This window comes from Crocuta crocuta, unplaced genomic scaffold (assembly GCF_008692635.1).
Source record: "Crocuta crocuta isolate KB4526 unplaced genomic scaffold, BGI_CrCroc_1.0 scaffold97, whole genome shotgun sequence".
In the NCBI taxonomy this organism is placed as follows: Eukaryota; Metazoa; Chordata; class Mammalia; order Carnivora; family Hyaenidae; genus Crocuta; species Crocuta crocuta.
The window spans coordinates 1,530,421-1,553,954 of NW_027531999.1; the positions used below are offsets into that span (position 1 = coordinate 1,530,421).

The following is a 23,534-nucleotide window of genomic DNA, read 5'->3' on the forward strand; positions in this document are numbered from 1 at the left end:
CTAGATTTCAGAGTTACAGTGCTATTTTGCTATTTACACTATTTATTTGTAGTCTCATCTCAGCAGCTCATTCTCTCTCTCTCTCTCTTTCTCCCACTTTCCTCCTTCCACTCCCCCAATCTAATTTTCTCTGTAATGCACACACATACACCACACCACACATACCACATTTATTCTGTGAAAGAATTTCAGCAGACTACAACCAATAACAAAAGGCATATTGACAAAAAAAAAACCTATGATATTTGTAGGTATGAATGCGAATTCACAATAATGAACATAAAGTGGAAATCAATAGGTATTAATAACCCATTATTATAAAGTTGTGAAAACAAACAAAATCATAAGATTTCTATTCTGTATGATGTTGAGGCCTTTGTATTTGCTCTCATAAAAGCTGATTTGTTATATTAGAAATAAACTGTAAAGGAAAAGTACTTCTCTCTTATTTTTGTTTTAAGAAGCCTGCTTTAGAGAAACAGCTTGGGTTTTGTTAACAAAAATGCTGGCAGCTATTAGTTCTTCTGGCCTCCTGCCTTCATTGAGGGAGGAGGGAAAGAAAAAAGAAATTGCAAGAGATAACAAGGGCTAAATAGCCCCTAGATAGTTGGGACCTGAGGAGTATCATTACAGAGATTAAAGACTGCAACATTTAAATTGCTATAGCTAATTCTAAACTCACTCCTGGAACTTCCTACTTTAGAGCCAGCAGATGAACTGCATGTTATTTCTGAGTGAGTTGTAATTTCAAGGTGAGAGTACACCAATCCTGGATTAAAAAAAAAAAAGGAAATGGAGAATAAGTATGATCTTTTAAAAAGGAATAGTTAACTCAGTATATAAATTGACTTAAATCTGGCTCTAAAGAAGCCAGACTAATAATCTTCATCATTATCAGTTCAATGATTTAGTATGTTTAACTAATAATTTAATTAATTATCAAGCCAACTATATACTATTAGGTTTATTTCTAATCGCGTACTTTTATAGTCTGTGGACCATAGATCTAATTTCTTTAGTCCTTTTTTGGTCTGAGAGTATCTCATCAATGTTTTATATTCCATCAAAATTAACCTGGGACTGAAATGGTCCCAGAAGTCTGCTTCAGACTCTATGAGCCCATGGTGAGTTCAAACTTAAAATGAATTGACAAATATGACATAAACCAATACTGTATTTCTTCTCAAATTAAGTTCATAATTGAAGACAAAATTAAGGAGAGTGAAGTTGGACTTTGTGATTTAAAATTTTAGTGGGGCACCTGGGTAGCTCAGTCACTTAAGCGTTCCACTTCGGCTCATGATCTAGAGGTCTGTGAGTTCAAGCCTCACATTGGGATCTGTGCTGACATCTCAGAGCCTGGAACCTGCTTCAGATTCTGTGTCTCCCTGTCTCTCTGTCTCTCCCCTGCGCACTCTCTCTCTCTCTCAAATATAAATTAAAAAGATTTTTAATATAAAATTTTAAAATAAAATGATTGATATTTATTTTATTTTAGGTACACTACAAAATAAAGATAAGATCTCAAACAGATGGCCTAGATTGAGAGAGTATGAGAAAATCATGTATTTCCAAAATTAAAATGTTAATGTAACTTTTAAGTAGGTATGCAATCTTGTTACTCATTCAATTTAAAAACGCACATTAAAACTATTTAATAATGGCATTAATGGGGTGGGGAGGATATCTGAACTTCACCAATGAACACTTTTATTTACAAAAAATATCATTTGAAGATGTGATTTCCATTCTGAAGAAAAAATATATAACTCTTTAAATAGTGATTGCCCACTCCATATGTAACTCAAACATCTGATCGAAATCACAGTGTAAAATGAACTCAAAATGGTGTTTTATCTGAATCCTAATTTTTACTATTTAGCACCAATACACATATATTGATCAATATGAAAATTTAGTACACATATCCTGGTTGGCTAACAATATGATTTTTAAGTGATATAAATCAATTAATTACAAGTAGTTACAAGTTAATTACAAATAATGATATAAAGCAAGTAATTACTAAAATGATACCTAAGGTAAATTTCTAAAATGAAACTCTCTTATTTAAGGAAATATAAGTTGTATGTGATATGTTGCTTCATGCTTCTGGAGGAAAACAAAAACAAACCTTTGCCTCCTCAGTAGGATTTCAAGAAACCGTGCTTAAGTTTAATAATGTCAAATCATTATCAAAGTTGTTGGAGACAATGATATTGTATAACTGAGGGAAAAAGACATTAAAATAGATTAAAACGGAGGAGAAAAAAATAAAAAAGACACAGACAAACACTCACCAAATTTAGAAGAGAGAACACCTTAAACTGAGGAAGAAAAAAGAAAATTCTAGCCAGAGGCAAACCCAATTTAACAAAACTACAAAGAGTTTCCAGGAGAGAAGGTGCTAAGTTTTTTATAAAAACTTGTGTCACTTTAAAATTAAAAAATGATCTTAGCTTGTCAGTCCCCTGCTGGGGTGCTCTTCCCCCTCGACCAGGCTCAACAATAATAATAACAGTAACGATTACAAAGCATTGATTAATTGCTTACTGTAAACCTGAGACCATTAAAATTTCAAAATAAAGTTAAAGAAATCCTGGCTGTAATATGAGATAAGAGATCAAGCAAAATAGTTGGATTCCGTGAACAAAATAGTGGTTTTCTCTTACAGACTAGAAATGCCAAAGGAAATTTGAAGGAAAAAAATACTGTAAAATGGAATTTTTTATGCAAAGTTTAATGGAAGACGTAGAATTTGTTCTGATCTTTGAAGGAGTTTTAAAGGTGTGTGTGTGTGTGTGTGTGTGTGTGTGTGTGTGTGTGTGTGTAGAGGGAATAATATATTTATTGTGGGTATTTAACAGTTAGCTTTTATTCTAGTTCTTATACTAAGGTCACCATGAAAAGCTATTTTACCAGTTTCAAAAAGCAGCACAATAAGGTAAAGTGTGGAACTTTAAAATCTGTTTAAGTAAGTTTAATGTTAATAAGAATAAATCCTATCAGCCTAGTATAGACCCTCCTTGGAGTTTTTACATATGTGTCTACATTTAAACAGTTAAAATAATACTGAATATACCATTTTCTATTGAACTGTTTCCAAAAATATATTACATTTGAATTTTTGGAGAATAGTGCAAAGGTTTTTCAGATAGGTAAGGAAAATGTGAATAAACAGAGAATAACACATGGGAAAAAGGAAAATTTCCAATATTTTGCTCATTCATTTAACAAATATATATTAAATTCCTACTCTTTGCCAGATATTGTGCTGTGTCTGGGGAAGAAACAGATGACTTAAACTTAGTTTCTAACCTTAAAGAACTCAAAAGTGTAAGAGAAAGACAGATAAACAGCTAACTGTATTATAATATGATGGATGTTATAAAACACAAAGGATGAAATGATTAATTAGTTCAGAAAAGGCTTCACAGAGGAAGTGACATTAAAGTGGTTAGTTGAAGGATGAAGGGTTACTTAGATGAATGGGGAAGCAGCTTTTAAAAAAAGGGCAAATCCAGGCATAGAAAACATGAAAAAAAGCTACTCTTTGAATCTTCAGTTACCAGGTGGAAGAGTTTGGTCTTAATAAATAGGCTGTAGCAGGCATAATAACATAATAAAAGTAGTGTCTTGGGAAAATTAACTTATCTGTGGTATACAAGGCAGCTTGGTGTCTGCAGAAACAGGCAGAAGGTGGCTATTGTACTCAGAAGTGATGTGGTGATGATGTATTACAAGGTGCTGCTGAAGAGCTGTTGTATCTGAGACATATTTTGAATGAAAAATCAACCAACATTGATGTCTTGATGCCCTGGTCCCCTTACTGGATGATGGAGGTGAAGTATTAAGAGATAACTACATAGCTTTTAGACTTGATGGAATTATTAAAGGATGGGGGGTGTAGCTACTGAAAGAAATGGAGTAGCAGGGAAAAGTTTGCTTTTGTAGGGCAAGATAAAAAGATCACTTTTGACATTTTACAAGTAATATGATGGCAAACATCCAAAAAGCAATATGCCACAGGCAACTTGAAGTAAAGGCCTGGGCCTACGGGGCAAGTGCTAAACAACTTTTGGCAATACATTGTAGTTTCTATGAAAATATAAATAAAATCTCAGAAGGAATCTACTCTTTTTTAAAATCAAGTCTTACATTTTAGCATTTCATAGACTGGTATTTAGTAATATATGTAAAAGGAGTTATTAAGAATTCTTATCACAGTGTTAGATACAATTATATTCCTTAACATCTCAAAAAAGCTTCTGCCTGGACATGCCAAATTCTCAAGGGTTAACAGTGAATATGCCTGGTCTAGCCATGGTCCAGCCACCAGCATGGTGATAAGTGGGAAAACAGGAAGTACTACTGAAAGATAGGGATGTCTGCAAGTTTCTACAGGAAGTCTTAGTAATTTCAGTAAAGAACAATAAAAGACAGACACTTTGACTCTGTCACCAAGGAAGGAAAAAAATCAGAATAATCTGAATCAAGCTGAAAGAAAATCAGACACATCAAACCAGACTAAGATGATAGCAAAGACTGAACCAATTCAAGCAGTGGTGAGGTGCTCATAGTCATGAAAAGAGCAGGAGAAACAATTCTCAGGGCAGAAGTGGGTTACATAAAAGCAGCCACAAGGACTCAATTTTCCAGGAGGATGGATGTGAACCCAAATGGCTCTTTGGTATTCCTAGGGGAAAAGGCAGGTACACTGCCACAAAGTTGATGAAAATGTCCCACACTAGAAGTAAAATATCTGTCATTTGCTAGCTGGGTGACCTTGAGCGAGTTACTCAACAGTTTTAGACTTCAGCACCTTCATTTGTAAACACAAGTGGTTGTGAAGATTAAATAAGAGAATTTGTTCTACAAATATTTATTGAGCACCTGCTACATCCCAGATGGTATGCCTAGTTCTGAAGATAAAAAAGATACAAAGGCATGGATTTGACCTTCAAAGATTTTATAGCAGTAAAAAAAGAGACAAAGATAAAAATGAATATTAAAAAACTACTTGCTGTATGTAAAAGTGGAAGTAGGTTCAGGATATGGTATGCCTATACAAAGAAGGCTGTGATTTGTTCTGCCTGGGGGAAAAGCAGGAAAAGCCTCTGAAGTGAAATCCATGTTGAATCCTTAAAGATGATCTGAGTTTTCTAGATAGATACAACATAAAAGGGCATTTTGGACAGAAAGGAGTATCTTGGAAAAGTCATGGAGATTTAACGGCTTGTTTGGTAGAGTACAGAGTTTTCTATGGCAGAAGGCAGGGAGGAAAATGGGGTAAATGACTAGTGATTATCACAGAGAGATTGACAAGAACAAATTCATCAAGGATCCTCTATGTCAAGTTAGTAAGCTAAAATTAACAAGTGACATTGTCATACCTACACTGAGAGAGATTATGAATACATGGTGGAAAGTGGACGAGGGTAAGGAACAACCGGAAACAAAAATAGGATGATATTGAATAATTTTACACAAAGAACATGCAGTATGGGGCATTATCTCCGTAATCACAAGATACTGTACCAATTATTTCTCTATATCTAGTTCAATTTTGTGATGATCAATGATGATCAACAAGGTTTTTATTTGGGAATTCCAAGATGTATGAATTAAATGTAGATTGAGACATCAATACAGAAAAAGACCTATATAGACATGTATGAGGATGCATGTATAGATAGCCAAATAGACATAAATATTTCCGTTGTCAGTATTTTCATTTGTTTAAGTAGTGTCTTATTCCAAGATCTAATGTTTGCAATATTAATCTGCTTTGTATATGTAACTTCCTTTTAGAGGTTGCAGAGACACAGTTGCTACTCAATTCCTGCTTCCAAGCAATTCTTATTATGATAAGGGAGAAAGATAAGTGTACAAATCATTAATATCATCTGATGGGTGAAGTATTAGTAGCATAAATAAAGTGGGAGTAGAGAACAGAGAGAAAGTTATGGGTAGTAATGCTCTCAGAGTCTATGACCATGTCACAACCATACTTGATCTACCAATAAGAAGAAATAAGATATACTATGTCCTTTACGTTTTATCCCTCTGGAAATCTATTCTACCATAAGATGAAGACTTTTAGGATCTCATAGGTTAAACAAAATGCCAAATAAAGCGTTATTAATCCGAGCTCCTTGCTACACAAGATTAGAACAAATGATATAGGTATAACCAGCATTGCATGGTTTGGTGTTTTTCAGTCTTATTCTTGGTGATTCATTCAAGCCATGGCAAAGGTTAAAGCCAAAGAATATGGTCAGGAATTCAAATAAGGAAAGAAAACATATTGACAGAAAACATTAATCAGGTGTTATGTGATATGGTACCTCTCTAACTTTCCAATTATCATCTTTGTAAACAAATAACACAATGCCATTTTTGTAAAAATTAGAAATTATTTGGATCCCAAGTTTCCTAAAAAATTAAAAGAATTTTACTCTGTAATTTTATATTGTCATCCTACTTTTATAAAGCTCTAAAATGTCCAAAAGTATTTCAAGCTTTACTCAGTTGAAGGTTACTTGTGCAATGTACTTCTCCAATATTATATCATTATTTAGTCAGTTAGCTAACACTTTATAGACATCTAAATCATGTGGATAGAGGAACTAAAACTAAAAAGGTAATGATAATAAATGTTGCTTTCCTTTAGGAATATACCTTAAAAAAGTAACATTTTAAAATTTCATGTTTAAAATACACATGCCCAAGATGTTAATAATCATTTTCATGTGCAGCTTGTTAAAGTGAATATTTATATTAAAAATCAAACTTGTGTAAACACACTATATAGCAGGCATTGAAGAATAATTTTTAAAATAATCACTTTACAGCCTACAGTGAAACAAGCACTATACTGAAAATTTTACTTCTGTATTTGTTTACATAACCTCAAACAGAAAATGGTACATAAATACAATAATCCAGGCAGCTTTCTATAGATATTATTCTGGGATCTCACATAAGCTTTATAATAAGTAACCAAAATGAGTTCTGTATGTTCTTATTTCTTTTAACGATCAACCACATTTCATCCCCCACCAAGCCACATATGCTCTAAGGTGCCTTATTCAGTGCATAAACTAAAAAAGCAATTATATTTCTATAATCCTGTCTTCAATGACTTTATAAGCCTCTCATAACCCCAAATAACCCCCTGCACAGGTTTCCATGAACTGCCATACTCTCAAACGTGACTAACACAGAGAAAGTGGGTTAAATTGTCTCTTCCTTCAGCTGCCTTCTATTTTGTTTGTAATGTCCAAGTTGAATGTGTCATGTCTTATATTATCCAAAATGTGGCACAGCTAAAGGAAAATACTAAGACAAACACAAAATGTACCACTGTATTATATACAACTGAATTATGAACCTTCTGCAGACTTACTCAAGAACCTTAAAAGTAGAGCAGGATTGATATGGCAGAAGGTATCATCAATTAGGCACTCATGTTTTCATTAGCTATGATAATCCTGGGTCTTATGGAACAATCATGAATGTGCTTCAAATAATGTCAATCACAGTAATAATTATGAACAGGTTGTCTAATTACATAGCTCATTCCGATTCTAGCAGCCCAAAAAATCACTGTGAATAATAACCATATGCCATATGCTTTCATATAACCCTCTTAAAATGTTCATATCATTTAGCTCCCCTTCACTTTTTTAGGATTTCTTGACACCTTTCCCTCTGTTTTCCTTCAAACACTTATCCAATGCAGTTTCATATATTTTACTTTTTAAATTTTTTTTATTATTTATTTATTGAGAGAGAAAGAAAAAGAGATAGAGAGAAAGGGCAGAGAGAGAGAAGAGAATGAATCTCAAGCAGGCTCCATGCTGTCAGCACAGAGCCGGACAGTAGGCTTGATCCCATGAACCATGACATCGTGACCTGAACCAAAATTGAGTCAGAAGCTTAACTCACTAAGCCACCCAGGAGCCCCTCATATATTTTAAATCTCAGTATCATCTTTAACTCAATGAATGAGTTCCTAATTTAGGTATAGGAACTGTTATAATCTTTCATAAATGGTCTGTTGACCTTCATTTCATAATTTTCGGTTAACTGTTGACCAGACTTTTATTATTGAACACCTCATAGATGTTATACTTGGGGTTAAATCCTGAGAAATGATAGCAAAATAACAATCTCTAACCTGATAAAGTATATTGCTTACTAAGGAAAATTTACTTCCTGCCCTTTGTTAGTTAACATGAACTAATTCCCTGCTCTTTCACATGTCATTGTAGGATCCTTTCCATAGATTTTAAACTTCTGACAGATAATAGCTACTTTAACTTTTTTTTATAATCTTATCTCTATTTTGGCAGTAAGAATATTTTTCTCTATATCTATGCTTAATTTTTTTGACAAGCTGATAAGACATTTCAATAAAATCAAATTTGCCAATCTTCTTTGATACCCACACACTGGTTTCTCACATCCATCACAAGGACTCTGTAATATTTTGCAGACACATTAATAATAACTTAATCAAGGCACTATAATATTTGATTGATAAGATGTAATTCAGAATATTTTTAAATGCACACTGACTAATCATCTTAAACATAATCAATTTCTGTTTAAATTCTAATGGAAACTTTCTTATACCATTCAGTCTGGAAGAATTCTATGGATAAGCCAATCAACTCCCTAAAGTTTTTAACATGGTTACCAAGTGGCTAATTCATTTTGTTATTTTAATTTGTGAAATAAATAATAATGCAAATGACCTTAATTCTGTAATAAAATTCTTATTAACTTGATGAATGAAAATTTATTAACACATTTTTTGTACTTTAATTTTAATATTTAGTGGTATAAGAGGACAGTTCATCAAATAACTTAGCCTGATAAAACTTTAGATTTGATGACAGATCATAGAAGACTATATTTTAGATGAAAATAAAAGTATTATTTTTTTTCAAATTTGAAAGATTTAATAACCCATAACAATTCCAGAGACATATGGTACTTATGGCTCAGAACATTAACCAATTCAGAAAAAAGTTCCATATTTATTCCCAGAACTGAAAGTAATCTACTATAATATTTATACATTGATTGTGATATTAGTAAAGAACATTTTCACCATTTGGAATGCAAAATCTGGACTAGCAATTCATTTATAAAGTTCAAAAATATTAAGATACTAACATTCTAGAATCATTCAGAAATGGAACAGGTATATTCAAAAGTATTTTGTGAAGGCAATTGATTTTCACTTACTAATTTTTATGGTCTTATTATTGATAATAATTAATGATACTATTGTGATCCTCATTTTACAGAAAGTTCACTGGCTTGCCCAAGTTTGCCTAAGATCTGGGAATTGAGGGATGCCTGGGTGGCTCAGTAGGTTGAACGTCTGACTTAGGCTCAGGTTACAATCTCATGGTTAGTGGATTCCAGCCCTAAGTCATTCCCTGTGCTGACAGCTTGGAGCCTGGAGCCTGCTTCGGATTCTGTGTCTCCCTTATCTCTCTGCCCCTCCCCTTTTCATGCTCTGTCTCTCTCTCTGTCTCTCTCTCTGTCTCTCTCTCTCTCTCTCTCAAAAATAAATAAACATTAAAAAAATTAATTAAAAAAAACAACAACTAGGTATTAAACCTGGCCACTTTGGCCCTAGAGTCCATGCTCTTAGCCAATACACCATGTTGGCCAGAAATGGGAAAACTAACAGAGCAACTGTTTGTATGCACTCCACTGGAAACCATTCTCAAACTCAACTAAGACCCAACGGGCATAAAATATTGCTTCTGGTATAACCAGAGAGATTAATTATGGGCGTGACTCAGACCTCATTGCTGGCCCAGCCAGCAAGGCTAACGTAGTAATGAGATTCTGACAAAATTAATGGAGACTCTATTTGATATATTCAATAAGGACTGAGGTAGACTTACATGGAAATTCTGTTCTTGAGTCTAATTACAGCCAGGAAAATCAGATTATCATTTTGGTTAATTGTCATAAATGTTGATCTGACCTAGAATGTTATTCACCCATTTCCATCAGTCACTGAGGTCAATGATGAGATTGTGTGGCTAATTTCCACAACAGCCATGGTGTAGACATGCACCAAATCACGCACCTAAAAATGCACTAGCACACAAGTATGCACATGTCTACTCACAGGCTTCCTGATAGCTTTGGTTTGGTTTTGTTTTGTTTCTGAGTCTACACAGAAGTTTATTTTTTTTCTTTTTTTAAAGTTTTAATTGTAATTCCAGCTAGTTAACATGCAGTGTAATATTAGTTTCAGGTGTACATTATAGTGAGTCAATCCTTCTATATATCACCCTGGGCTCATTGTGACAATTGCCCTCTCTAACCCCCATCACCTATTTCACCCATCCCCCCCACCAACCGCCACTCTGGTAATTACACATTTTTAATATTTGATTCACAATATTCCTCCCAGAAGATAACTTTTATACCCTAAAGGCTTTACCATTACACTTAAGTACCTAAGAGTAACAATAATATTGGTGACAATGATAGTAAGAACATTTCTTTATTCTTGAAACTGCCCTGTGACAACAATAACACAGGTATTTCATATACATTTTGAAGCTGAAGAAAGACACAAGATCACACAACTACTAAAGTATCAAGTCAAAAATTTTTAAAAAAGGAACCGAACCTCATTCTAGGAAAGTGTAAAGTAACAACACTCTGATAAAAAATAATTTAACTAAATTGGTAACAGACATCTATAAGAATTTGATATTTCACACTCATCAGAGTGTTCCCCATCTCTAACAGAGAAACCATCAAAAAAAAATGGGTATCCAATAAATGTTTGTTAAATAGTGAAACATAAATAAGTCAAGATAGATTAATCCCTAGAAATATTTTGTAAATGAAGGGCCCAAAAATGTCAGCAAAATGTTATTTTGTTGTGGGAAGCCAAATTATTTTCAGGCCTGGGAAGTGATATGGCTTATCAGCTCTCGAAAGAAGCCAGCAATTCTAAGAAACTTCCTTATTGTCTTAAAACTAAGTCAAAAGCTTTATTTAGAGAGTTTTTATTTTTAATAAGTCATCTGCAATAGTATATTATGTTTAAGATTCTTCAAATTGGACCAATCATGTGGGTAGTTAGGAAGAAAATATAACTGATTCCAAATTTGCTCTGATGGAGCACTTGACCTAATCGTATCTTTAATCAGACAACTTGGGAAATAAATAATATTTATTCACTTTTATGAAATATTTGTTTATTTTTGTGATAAAGAGAAAGAGAGAGAGGATCTGAAGTGGGCTCTGCACTGACAGCAGAAAGCCCAATGTGGGCTTGAACTCACAACCATGAGATCATGACCTGGGCTGAAGACAGACGCTTCACCAAATGTGTCACCTAGGCACCCCAGGAAATAAATAATATTTAAATGAAAATATCCCACCATCCCACCATCCCATTAGATAGCTAAATCTTATCGTTCCATCAATTGGCTAATCCTCTGAGACTAATTACGCTAAATTTTATTTTCCAAATGTATATATGACTATGAGCAGTCTGATTGAGGTTATGGAGCTGTGTTTTTGAGCTATTACATAAACAAAGCACTTCTGACAGAGGCATGATTGGTCAACTAAGCGCCAAAAAATTCTAAGTTTATCCATACCTACTAACTGAAATCACTACACCAATGATAGCATACAGTGTACACAAGAAACTGCCAGATAGCAATGCCCTGCTAGTAATGCCATGAGATTTGTTCCACAGAAATTAGCAAAACAAAGGCCTCATTTTAAGTGCTTGATAATTCTTTTAATTAATTAATAAACAAAATGTATGAAATGTATGACTGAATGTAATGGTAAACAAGTGGCATCAAAGTAATATAATGGCAAATAATCCATCAAAGTAGTTTATATAAAATTATTGAGCTGGTACATCCTTAACAGCACTCAAGGAAGGCATCACTGGACTATAAATCTGAAGAGGAGAAAATAAAATGATTAAAGGAATTAATTGGACATGGGTGTATCTGAAATAGGTTAAGAAAGCATTCCTCATATCTTTATTTTTAAAGATAAATATAACACTTGGGGTGCCTGGGTGGCTCAGTCAGTTAAGCATCAGGCTTTGGCTCAGGTCATGATCTCACAGTTAATGGGTTCAAGCCCCAAGCCAGGCTCTGTGCTGTCAGCTCAGAGTCTGAAGCCTGTTTCTTATTCTGTCTCTCCCTCTCTTTTTGCCTCTCTCCCGCTTGCAGTCTGCCTCTCTCAAAAATAAATAAACATTAAAAAAGATAAATAAAATACAAATATGATAAAAGATGACACTCCAATCACTGGAAAGAATTCTATATCATCAATCTGAGGGAGAGATAAAAAGCCAAAGATATAAATAATTTCAAAAGGGGATTTCTTCAATTTGTGAATGGTAGATCCCTAGAGGCTATTCAGCTCAACGCCGAAACATATTCTATCCCAAACCATCTTTTTGGAGTCACAGCTGAGGGGAACTGCCTGAGTGGTGAACTGCATGGTGGTCTATCCATTACCACACTCTTCAGAGTCTTAGGAAAAATGCTAACAAAAATGTACATTCTCAAGACACCTAGCAGAATGCCTAACTCTATTTCATAGTAAATTAACATACGTAAAGTGTTTCATCCTACACAGCAAATGCTACCTAAGTCTTTATTATTATAAGTGTTAATGGTATAATTGAGGCAAAATTTTCAATAGCCTCTAACTATCTTATTATCTTTTGGCTTTCTCTTTACAGGAATCCTTTTACATTTTTTAATTCATATCACTTGAACTCACTACTTTCATCCTCACATTCTTGTCTGGTAACATCTGAACAGTGTTAATGTAACCTTGATGAAAATGGGGGACAAAAAGTTCCCATAAAGTGTTATGGACTGAGACAGTCACTCTTTGCTTAGAAATAAGTTGGGTTCTAATGTCTTTGAAAACATATAGCTGTCTGGTTAAGGATGATTAATAATTAGAAAATTAATAAATTATTTTTTGGTTGCCCTCTTAGTCCCCAGCCTACACTGTTGGTCACAATTGTGTTAGAGAATTTTGCAAAGCCATTTTTTTTAACATATCTGGGAAGAGGCTGAATGATATCAAATGTTGAACAATTCATATGTTGTAGGGAAATAAACACTTTTGCTAGTGGTGGTAAAAAGTACAGATTAAAAGCAGTATAATCTGCTATCATAAATAATGTATATTTGTGAACAATAGTACCCACAGAAGAATATTTTATCATTTTGGGTTAAATTTGTGGCATTATCAATTTTTTGGTTTATCAAGTGATACCTCACAAGTTTTAGCAAGTGGGCATATTTTGCTTACAAACTGCTCTTACTTGAAGAGAGAATGATTTCCCTGCAATATTTCTAGATATGAAAGAGGATGGCCTTGTAATATTGTTAAGCTCCAGGTTCAGAAGAATTTTCCTCTTAGAAAGTGTCTAATCCTATCAATTTATCAGTTGCTTTTGAAATTCCTATGGATATGTAGAAAGACCCTGACACCATGCAAACCTGAACATGGTCTTCAGAAATGAAGAATGAATGAAGAAATACTTCATTCCAAAGGGAATGCTCATTTATCTTTTATTTCTAAGTGTAAAGTATACAAAACCTGAAACCTTCAGTGTCTTTCAGAAAAAAAAATGACTTTGCTTTAAAGAAAATTCATTCTTTAAGAACATACATGAAATTTCCATTTGCAGCTTTGTTTTAAATTTTAAAAATTCATATAGGAAAAAACTATGAGGTAATGTGACTAAGAAGACCTCCCAGATAGCACCTGGGTGGCTCAGTCAGTTAAGCATCTGACTTCAGCTTAGGTCATGATCTCACAGTTTGTGGGTTTGAGCCCCACATCGGGGCTGACAGCTCGGAGCCTGGACCCTGCTTCAGATTCTATGTCTCCCTTTCTCTCTCTGCGCCCCGCTCTCCCGCTCGTACTCAGTCTCTCTCTCTCTCTCTCTCTCTCTCTCAAAAATAAATAAATATTTTTAAAAACTTAAAAAAAAGGAAAACCTCCCAGATACATACCAGAATATACAGAAGAATATATAAGGATATATGAAAACTAAGGAATTATGTTTGGTTTTTTCCCTTCCTAAAATATCTTACTTAATAGAAGTTGGTCTTCTATTAGAGGCAGTAAATGAAGCAGATTTACATTTTCTGAAACTTAACACACCTTGATAACACAGTTTGATAACAAGCTCTTCAAAAGCTTCCATTTCCCTAACAATTGTGAAGCCAAAGTCTTTATTCTTACACAGGAACCACAAGTGTAAAGAAAACAAAAGTACGAATATATTCTCTCTTCAATTGTAGAGAATCTTCAAAAATGCATTTGTACCATAAAACTTCCAAATCAGTTAATGTATTTTAACAATGAACAAATGGCTGCCCAGTCTTATTCATTCTTCTTGTGAAGAGATACACTTAACAGGGCTACTACCCCATCATTAAGATATTTCGTAAAAGGCACAGAATTAGTCCTAAAATGAGAGAAAATATAAACAGAATTTGTTACTGGAGTAGCCTTAGTGGGAGCTATTTTACCATGTTAGTATAACAGGTACAGTTCCTGTTTTCACTGTTATTCCTGCTAGAAATTCTTAGGATCACTTCAGTCACCGCCAGTTAGAATCCAAATCTCTGGATTTGGATCTCTTCTTAACAATGACATCCTTTTTGGATTAGTCCAATTTGTACACTAGTTGAGTGTTAGTTTAATCTTCAATGCACTGAGCACATACCTATTAGAACCCCTCCTACTTTTACTCAGAGCTCAGATATGGTGTATGAGACCCGCTACTATTCTCACTGCAGCTCCTACCTTCCCTGCTTACTTTGTTTCTTTATTATAGGCCTATTTTCCACCAATGCCCCAAACTGATCTGATCATTAATGCTAAGGAAAAAGCAACCGTTTCTCCTAGAAGAGAGAGCTATAGTTCCCACTTGTACCCAAAGAAGAAAAAAAAATAGTTTTTATTCTTTAAAACCAAAAGTCTCTGTTTTCAGCAGAGAGACAAATGGCTCACAGAAAGGGGAAGGAGGAAAGAGTAAAAGGAAAGCAGGAGAAGAAGTCCATTTTGAAGGCTGTGGTCCCCCAAGAGATCCAGGTAGAGACTGCTTCCGCTTTCCTTCTAGTCTTTCGATGTAAATATCACTGCTAAGCTCCAACAAAAATTGGAGCACAATAAAATGATACTGAGTCTAATGGCAGAATTCATTTTTACTATTTTAGTCCTGCCCATGAGAGAGACAATTGAGAACATTTTTGAAGGTTTTGGGCAATACACTTTGAGATATCTTTAGTATTTAGTATAATGAAGTTCAGTTGCATGACTCTCTATTAACAGTTATCTTTATGCCCAGGTATGTGTCCTCATAAAAATTTAGGGAGAATTCCCAGAGTGCTGACTTTATCAGCATATAAAGTTATTGGTGTGTGAAGCTCCAGAGAATCCCAATTCATTTAATAAAAGAACACAAACTCATGTTTAATAATCTCATTATAACAGCACATCCTTACAATGCTATATGCAGGAAACTAAAGGACATGCCTACAATATAGATACAAGCTATAATGAAAAGTTGTACAAGGGGCACCTGGGTGGCTCAGTCGGTTGAGCGTCCGACTTCGGTTCAGGTCATGAGCTCACAGTTTGTGGGTTCGAGCCCCGCATCAGGCTCTGTGCTGACAGCTCAGAGCCTGGAGCCTGCTTCAGATTGTGTCTCCCTCTCTCTCTGCCCCTCCCCTGATCACACTGTCTCTGTCTCTCAAAAATAAATAAATTGGAAAAAATAAGGTCTGTAAAATAAGGAGTCTCCATAGTAGCATTTTATTATGCATCCTTTTCTTGTACTAAAACTCGTTATCATAGACCTTTTCAAATTAAAGTGATCAAGAATTATTGAAGAACTGTAACTATGTTACATTGAATGCATCTTCCCAATTATTCATTTCCAGGAAACACAGTAAAATTTAATGTGACTACCATCAATATCATACTGTAACTTGATCCTTCCAATAATGTTGTCACTAACAGCCAACTTTGATGAAATAGTGTCAAGCAAAAAGACTACCTGCCCCTGAAGTGTAAAAGACTCTTTAGCCCTGAGCTGAAGAAGTTGCCTCTGATGATCTTGACACATCTGTTTGATAAATGAAACATTATATTAGGCTTATGTTCCTATAGAATAATCCACACTGTCAGTATAGATAAGAATTGATTTGGTGAGACTGGGTCCATATACAAAGATTATAAAAATTATTTTATAATCTATACATAATTGTTATGAATCTAGGGTGTCAAAATAGATGACTGGGATTGGCAACATTAGGGCATCTATACATAAAATCAATGCACTTTTCTAATGGAGCATTTATTTTCCAGGTATGTGATATCCACTCACATTTGTATAGTGGCTCATACATTTCAAAGACCTTGCAAGATATTTTATCTTCACAAAAATTCTTTGAGCTTGATAAGTCAGGACAATTGCCCCATTTTTCAAATGATAAGAGTCAGAGAAGTGAAACACTTTTCCTGGAATCTGAATTTCCCCTTTCTGATCCATTCCCCTGACCTCACATCAAAGGCCCACATCTATGGTAATATGGCTATTTGCAAAATGGTAAACTTGATTAGTTTGTTGGGAACAAAACTATCGTAATAGTTTTTATTCCATGTAGTGTTTCTAATATAAAAACTGATTACTTCTGTATCAGAAACTGGCTATGAACTCCACCACACACACACACACACACACACACACTCTCTCTCTCTCTCTCTCTCTCTCTCTCTCTCTCTCTCTCTCTCTCTGATTTTACTAAAAATTAAGCACACTAATCTAGGTATACTGGCCTAAATCAGAATAAGAACTTCCTTAACAACGTGATGTAATTCTGAGTTTCTTTATTGCTATTCCATTGAGTATATTGTCATAGCAATCACCCTAGCAAATTGAAATTGTACCTCAGTGCTTGAGACTTAGTGTCTAAAAATGATAAAAGCACTGTTTTTGAGATAAGAGACAAAAGAGGTCAGCTTCCTGAATTTCTTTACTTCTGACACCAGCCTGATTCTGATTTTTCTATTTTAAGCTAAGCTCTAGCGAAGCCCAAGCCTGCACTCGTAGGTAAGCTTTGTGCATATCGCAATAGTATGAGTTACTGCTGACACAGCCGTCACTCTTTCTCTTTCTAGTATTTCTTCCAATCTTGCTGATGCCATTATGAAAAATAGTGCTGGCACAGCCTTAAAGTCACTTAATATCCTCTTATCTATGGGGCTAATTTATTCTTAAAATGTTGTTTTCAAAGAGGATATTAATGATATATGGAGGAGAAATTTATTTGTAGTTTCTTCTCACAGGCTTTTTGAATTTGGTATACTGAGGTACTCTACAAACCAAATGAAGCTACTAAATAGCAAAAACAATTAAAGATCATAAAGTATGTATAATCCTTACAATCTGAATCATAGAGAGACATCATAATAAGACCTAATCCTCCTCACTTTTGTCCAGTTAATTGTAACGGAATTTAGTCTTTCCTTTCTTGGTTTAATAAGGTGAGCCTTTTATATCACTGTACCTATGTCATCATTAATACCTGTCTCTTTTTTCTAATGTTTTTAAAATCTTTTTAATGTTTATTTATTTTTGGGGAGAGGCAGAGAGACAGAGCATGAGCAGGAGAGGGGCAGTGAGAGAGGGAGACATAGAATCTGAAACTGACTCCTGGCTCTGAGCTGTCAACACACAGCTTAATGCAGAGCTTGAACTCAGGAGCTATGAGATTTTGGCCTTAATCAAAGTCGGATGCTTAACTGACCAAGCCACCCAGGCGCCCCTAATTCCTATCTTTTAATTATAAAATACAGACTTATAAGAAATAAAATCTTGTATCTTACCAACCCAAAGTTTTTATACTTCTGGTTCATCGTCTGTATTCTATTAAGAACAAAGTCCCAGATGGGTTATTTATACTTTATATTGATTTTCAATACCTCTTATAAATATGTTCTCCAGAAGGCCTACATTTATAACTTAACTGATAAAAATGATGAGAGAATACAAAAAAAAAATTACTCAAAGACAAAATCCAGTATAAAGACATTGAAACTTGGGATATATTGCCATGCTAAAGCCATCAAAAGCTGTCAGGTTTCAGCCCATGTATAATTCTGTTGATTACTTTTTAATCCAAGATGCATTTTTCATAGTGATGAATAGAAGAGATTTTATGATAGATGGCTGAATGAATTTAAAAAAAAGAAAGCTTACCTATATGAGTAGCATGTCACTTGAAATAGGTCATTTTTAAAATATTGAAACATAATGAAATTATAAATCAGTAACGATCTACAGCATAATAAAAATTAAATGAAAATTTTAAACAAAGTTGGTTGAAAGTCAACTAAGAATCAAGATATTTTAGGGCTATTTGGGGAATATTTTCAAAATCCTTAAACATTTCAATTTCAGAATTTCAGAGTTGTTAAAGGAATAAATAATTATCTTTCTTCATTTCCTTTAAAGGCATTTTCAACTTTTTCAATGCCATGATAAAATAGTTCAAGTAAGATTTTTAAAATGTATCGTATATGCATACCTACCTAGATATAGAAAGCTAAGTAAAATTATCTCGTTATTTAAGCAAATGAACCATGTTGCTTCTATAAAATAATGACAAAACTGTGTGAACATAATTAAAACATATCAATATGGTATTACTATTGTCACATTTCCTCTGTGAGACATGTAAGTGATTTTTTAATGTGGCAAAAGTCGGTTGAATTTATGATAGAGAAGTTATGTAATGACTCATACACATCTTCCTATTTCATCATGGTTTAAATACTCCTCAAGTCATATTTATAATTATGGCAGATAGCTAAATAACCACTTGTTATTAATAATTTAAATGTCAAAAGAGAGAAGTGTCAAATAAATATGTGTTATCATCTATGCTATATCACAGGTGAAATATCAGCTTCTGGAAATTGATGAATGTTAGTCCTTTGTAACTTTTACACAGTATCACTAAAACTAAATTTAAAATTCAAGTTCTAAAACAACATATACCCTGGGTTTCATTTAATAATAATATAGTCACTTACTGATTAATAAAAACATACACAAAATGAAAATCTTATATTAAAAGATATAGAAAAATCACACCTTCCCTCCACTTTTTCTTTTAGGATGTTCTAGAAACATTACAATAGAAGGACAACAAATCCTACTTCAGGTTCAGACCTATGGGTATATTCTTAAAGTACAGGTTTAATGTGCATAACTCTTCATAAGGTTAATGACATCTTAGTAAGTTACTTAATCTTAAAGTACATCTACAACCATACTGTATTTTATAAATAAGCAAATAAATAAACAAATATTCTTGCTAAGGTTTGTCACAATGAAGAAATAATAAGGACTCATTTTTCTATATATTGAAGTTTTATATATACTTAAAATATTACATGTTAATTTCTATCACCTTGATTTTAAGGGATGATTTTCCTCTGTTATCAAATACAACAATCTAAAATACGTCTATTAAGAAAAGCTGTAACATTTTAAATCAATTTATAATCAGTCAGACTCTATTCAGTTCTAATAAGTAAAATAGAACTCTTTTCGAGTACTTCAATTTTAATTTTAATTTTAGTTTTGGTCACTTTTTCTTTATTGGACATCTGATTTTTCAGATGGTATTTTCATTCACCTCTAATGATAATATAGGCCCAATGTAACAACAGATCAACCTTTTACTAGGAATTCCAAACAAGTAAAGAAAAATGCACATACCATGTTCCAGCCAGGATAGAGGTAGTCTGTACCAACAAATTCAAAGTAGTGAGCAAAACCTTCTTTCAGCCACACATCTTCCCACCACACAGGAGTCACCAGGTCACCAAACCACTGGAATTGAAAAATGAATGATCATCATATAAAATCAGATTTATCCCAGAATTATTTTATCTAAAATTAAGTGTATTAAACTACAATAATCATAACTGGAATTCATTCCCCAATTGATTGTGTGATCTTAAAATGTATTTTGGCAAGAGTATCAATTTATTCAACTACTTGGGTGACACTGCTTTTTTTTATAAATTCATTCAGAGAAGAACAAAAATGTAATGATTAAGGAATACAAAAAGAATATTTAAACTGGAGAAGAAAGAACTCAGAAGAAAAAAACTGATGAAGGTTATTTTCAAATATGAAAATATTATAGTATTTAGAATACTACAGTAGAATACTCTTCTACCAGTATGTAGAAGAGAAAAAGACTTGTAGCCCTACAAGGACAAATTAGGACTAATGGACAGAAATCAGGGTTGGTAGATGTCTGCTGAAAATACAGGAGACCCTCTAACTGAATGAGACGGCAAAAGGTGGAACATACTGCCTTAAGTAGTGAGCGACCCAGCACAGGAGGTATTGAAGCATTGCCTTCCAGTAGCACAGGGAACTCAGAGGAGACACTGGCTGATGGAAGGAGCTAAGGTCTTTCATGATGCTTCACACTTGGCTCTCCACGATCTTATGATATCAAGGGGTTGGACCGAAAAAAATCTCTAAGAAAATTGTTGTTTTAATTAGGTCGTGATGCATTAGTCTGAAATCTTTGCTCAGTTTAGCAAAAAGTTAAAGAAATCCTTTTTTTTCCTTAAGAACAAAACCAAAAGCATTACATGCCCAGAGCTATTCTAAAGACTGGATATGATGATGAAAAGTCAGAAAGTATCCCTTCTCATGCAGCTGGTGCTTCATTATAGAGGCAGGGGAGATGAGGTAAGATATAAAATAAAAAATATATAAGTAAACGAACAACACAATTTCAGATCCTAATAAAGTGTGATAGCAATGGAGAAGAAGCCACTTTAGATTGTAAAAGCAAAAATATTCTCTCCAAGCCAGTGACATTTGAGCTCAGACTGTAATGATATGAATGAGCCAGCCTTGAGAAAACCTTGGGAAGAAGTGTAAGCAACATTTAGTATGAAGACCCTAAGTGGGAATGAGATATTTAAGAAATGGAAGGAGAAGGCGGACATTATCAGATCAGGTACAGCTTTAGGAGCTCTGGTAAAGAGCTTCGTGACTGAATGTTTCAATATTATAATACAGTGTCAGTTACTCAAGAGGATCTCTAATTGAAAAACAAATAAGAAATAACATTGGATATGTTGATGATCATAATGTAATTTTTATTCTTGATCAAAATGCGTATTTCTCCTCTAAATTGAAAGCCCGTTTTAAGAACTGTGACAATACATAGGTACGGAGAGAGGGTAATGTAGAAAATAATTTGGTAATGATAGTGGAAATTCTGTGTTTCTCCCAGCTTCTGGTCCATTTTCTCATGGCAAGTAACCTGAGGTGCTACTAAGCTATAATAAGAAAGTAATTCAGAGTATGAAACAAATGAAATCTAATTCTAAGAACAAAGATAACATCATCAATGTGCTCTTATTCCAACAGAATTATATAAGTAATTTTTTCTAGGAATGTGCAAAAAGGAAACCCCTCATGTCTCTAAGAATTATATTTCACTGGAAACCATTCTCTTTAACACAGTTGAGGAAACCTGATTATCGGTGCAATGGATCTCCTTAAGTCTCTGAGGCAAGGAACACATGCCCAACTTGGGCAACATGACAGGTACAAACATCTTACAGGTTCATTTTCAAAAGGGTGGCATTGAGGTAAATGGTCATATATCATGAAGTCAGTGTTCACATATTAGCATTTAGCAGTTCACCTTCTCCCACTGGCAGCATTTTTCACAGAGTTCCTTCTTAAGTTTTCCTCGCTTTTTAAAAATATTTTGGGTTTATAACAAATGGAAGCCATACAGTATCACAATGAGATGTCCAGTGTTTTAACTTAAAACTATCCATAGTTACCAGGACAGGTATTGCTTTCTATTAGCATGAACATTTATTTCCAATTTTTTTTTTTTTACTAGAATCAAGATTCGAATAAGCATTGCAAAGTCCCCATAATACCTTCCCCTCATTGTAAGACAGTGCATAAAATCAAAATGAAATTAATTTTATCTCAGCTCCACTACAAAGTTGGCTAATTTACATATGAATTTCTAAACATGCCAAGACAAAAAAATATCAATCATTTGAGAACAAAGAGTCTATGGCTGAGTTAGTGAAAGACTTCCTAAGTGTCTGTGTGATGGGAAAAAGGGAATAACAAATTGATTTCAGCAAAAGCAAATTTTGACACGTACACAAAACTCGGCTGCATCTTACAGCAGTGCAATAAATCACTGCCACCACTGCACTTACCATATATACACACCAATAATCACAAGAAAATAAAGCAAGGTTGACAAGGAATCGTGACTGGGTAGGGTCTCCAAAGAGGCTGCCGGGTGGCAGTGCCATCTCACTCCCCAACTAAACTGAATGACAGTTGTTTGTTCAATACAATCAGTGTGTTTTCTTTTGTTTATGCTGTCATCTGAGAAAAATGACATATTATCCAAAAAGAACTACACAGTGCTCTCCATATAATTAAAACTTAATTGGGAGGATAATAATTTAGCTCCTCATCTAAGTATTTGAAAATCATTCTGCAGTCTCAATAGTTTGCAATTATACTTACACCTGATCCTTTTTCTCATACCTGGTGACATATCTCATGAACAATGACCATGGTGACATCCAGTAAATAAGAAATAGATGAAACACTGGGATCCAGCAGTATTCTTTGTTCCACAAAAATACTTAGTCCCCAGTTCTCCATAGCAGCGTACGGGTGCTTAGGCACAGCTAAAAGATCTAGAAATAGAATAAAACAGTTCCAAAGGCTTTAACAAACATACTGGATTCTAAACTCATATCCTAAAAAAGTCCAGAAATCCTAATGAAAAGGAATATTTGCTCTTTCTCAGTAATTTTTTTTTTCCTAAATTAAACTACCTGCCATTTCTACATGACAGTAGAAATATAGGCTATCACTGTAAACGTTGGCCATATCCATTCATCACAGTTCATTTTCAGACCCAGTGCTGGAGGAGGCTGGAAGTATCGGCACCATTATTGATGAGCCCATCCTAATAAGTTTCAGGAAGTCAAGGAAACCAAATGCAGCAGAAATCTACAGAGTCACAAGGCATCGTTCCTTCCAATGAAAATATATTCAGCTCAACGCAGTGAATACTGTACTCTGAGTCTTACCCCAAATTTTTTTGAGAGGAAACATCTTGGATCCATTTAAAGATGCGACCTGTCATTTTTCTAATTGCTGAGATTCCCCTTTCTTTTTTGAGTTCTGTTTAAAATAAAATATTATGTGCAAATACAGCTTATAGAGGAAACTATTAATAGTGGACGTAGTGGCAAAAGGACTAGTGAGGGAACCCGTAGGCTTTGGTTCTGGTCCTGCTCTGCACCATTAACTAGACCTATGACATCGGTAAATCACTTAATTTCTTGAGACCACAATTCCCTCACCTATAAAATAA

At 34.1% G+C, this 23,534-nt stretch overlaps 1 protein-coding gene across 1 annotated transcript in view; it reads right to left on the minus strand.

Annotated features, from left to right (window-relative positions):
* The window catches only part of TRHDE (thyrotropin releasing hormone degrading enzyme), a 392,366-nt gene that overhangs the window by 173,965 nt on the left and 194,867 nt on the right, over positions 1-23,534 (minus strand). The window contains exons 4-5 of the mRNA XM_077775259.1: positions 22,694-22,848; positions 19,850-19,963 (exon numbers count right to left, since the gene is read on the minus strand). Coding sequence (XP_077631385.1) covers positions 19,850-19,963; positions 22,694-22,848 — 269 coding nt within the window. The remainder of the gene's footprint in view (positions 1-19,849; positions 19,964-22,693; positions 22,849-23,534) is intronic.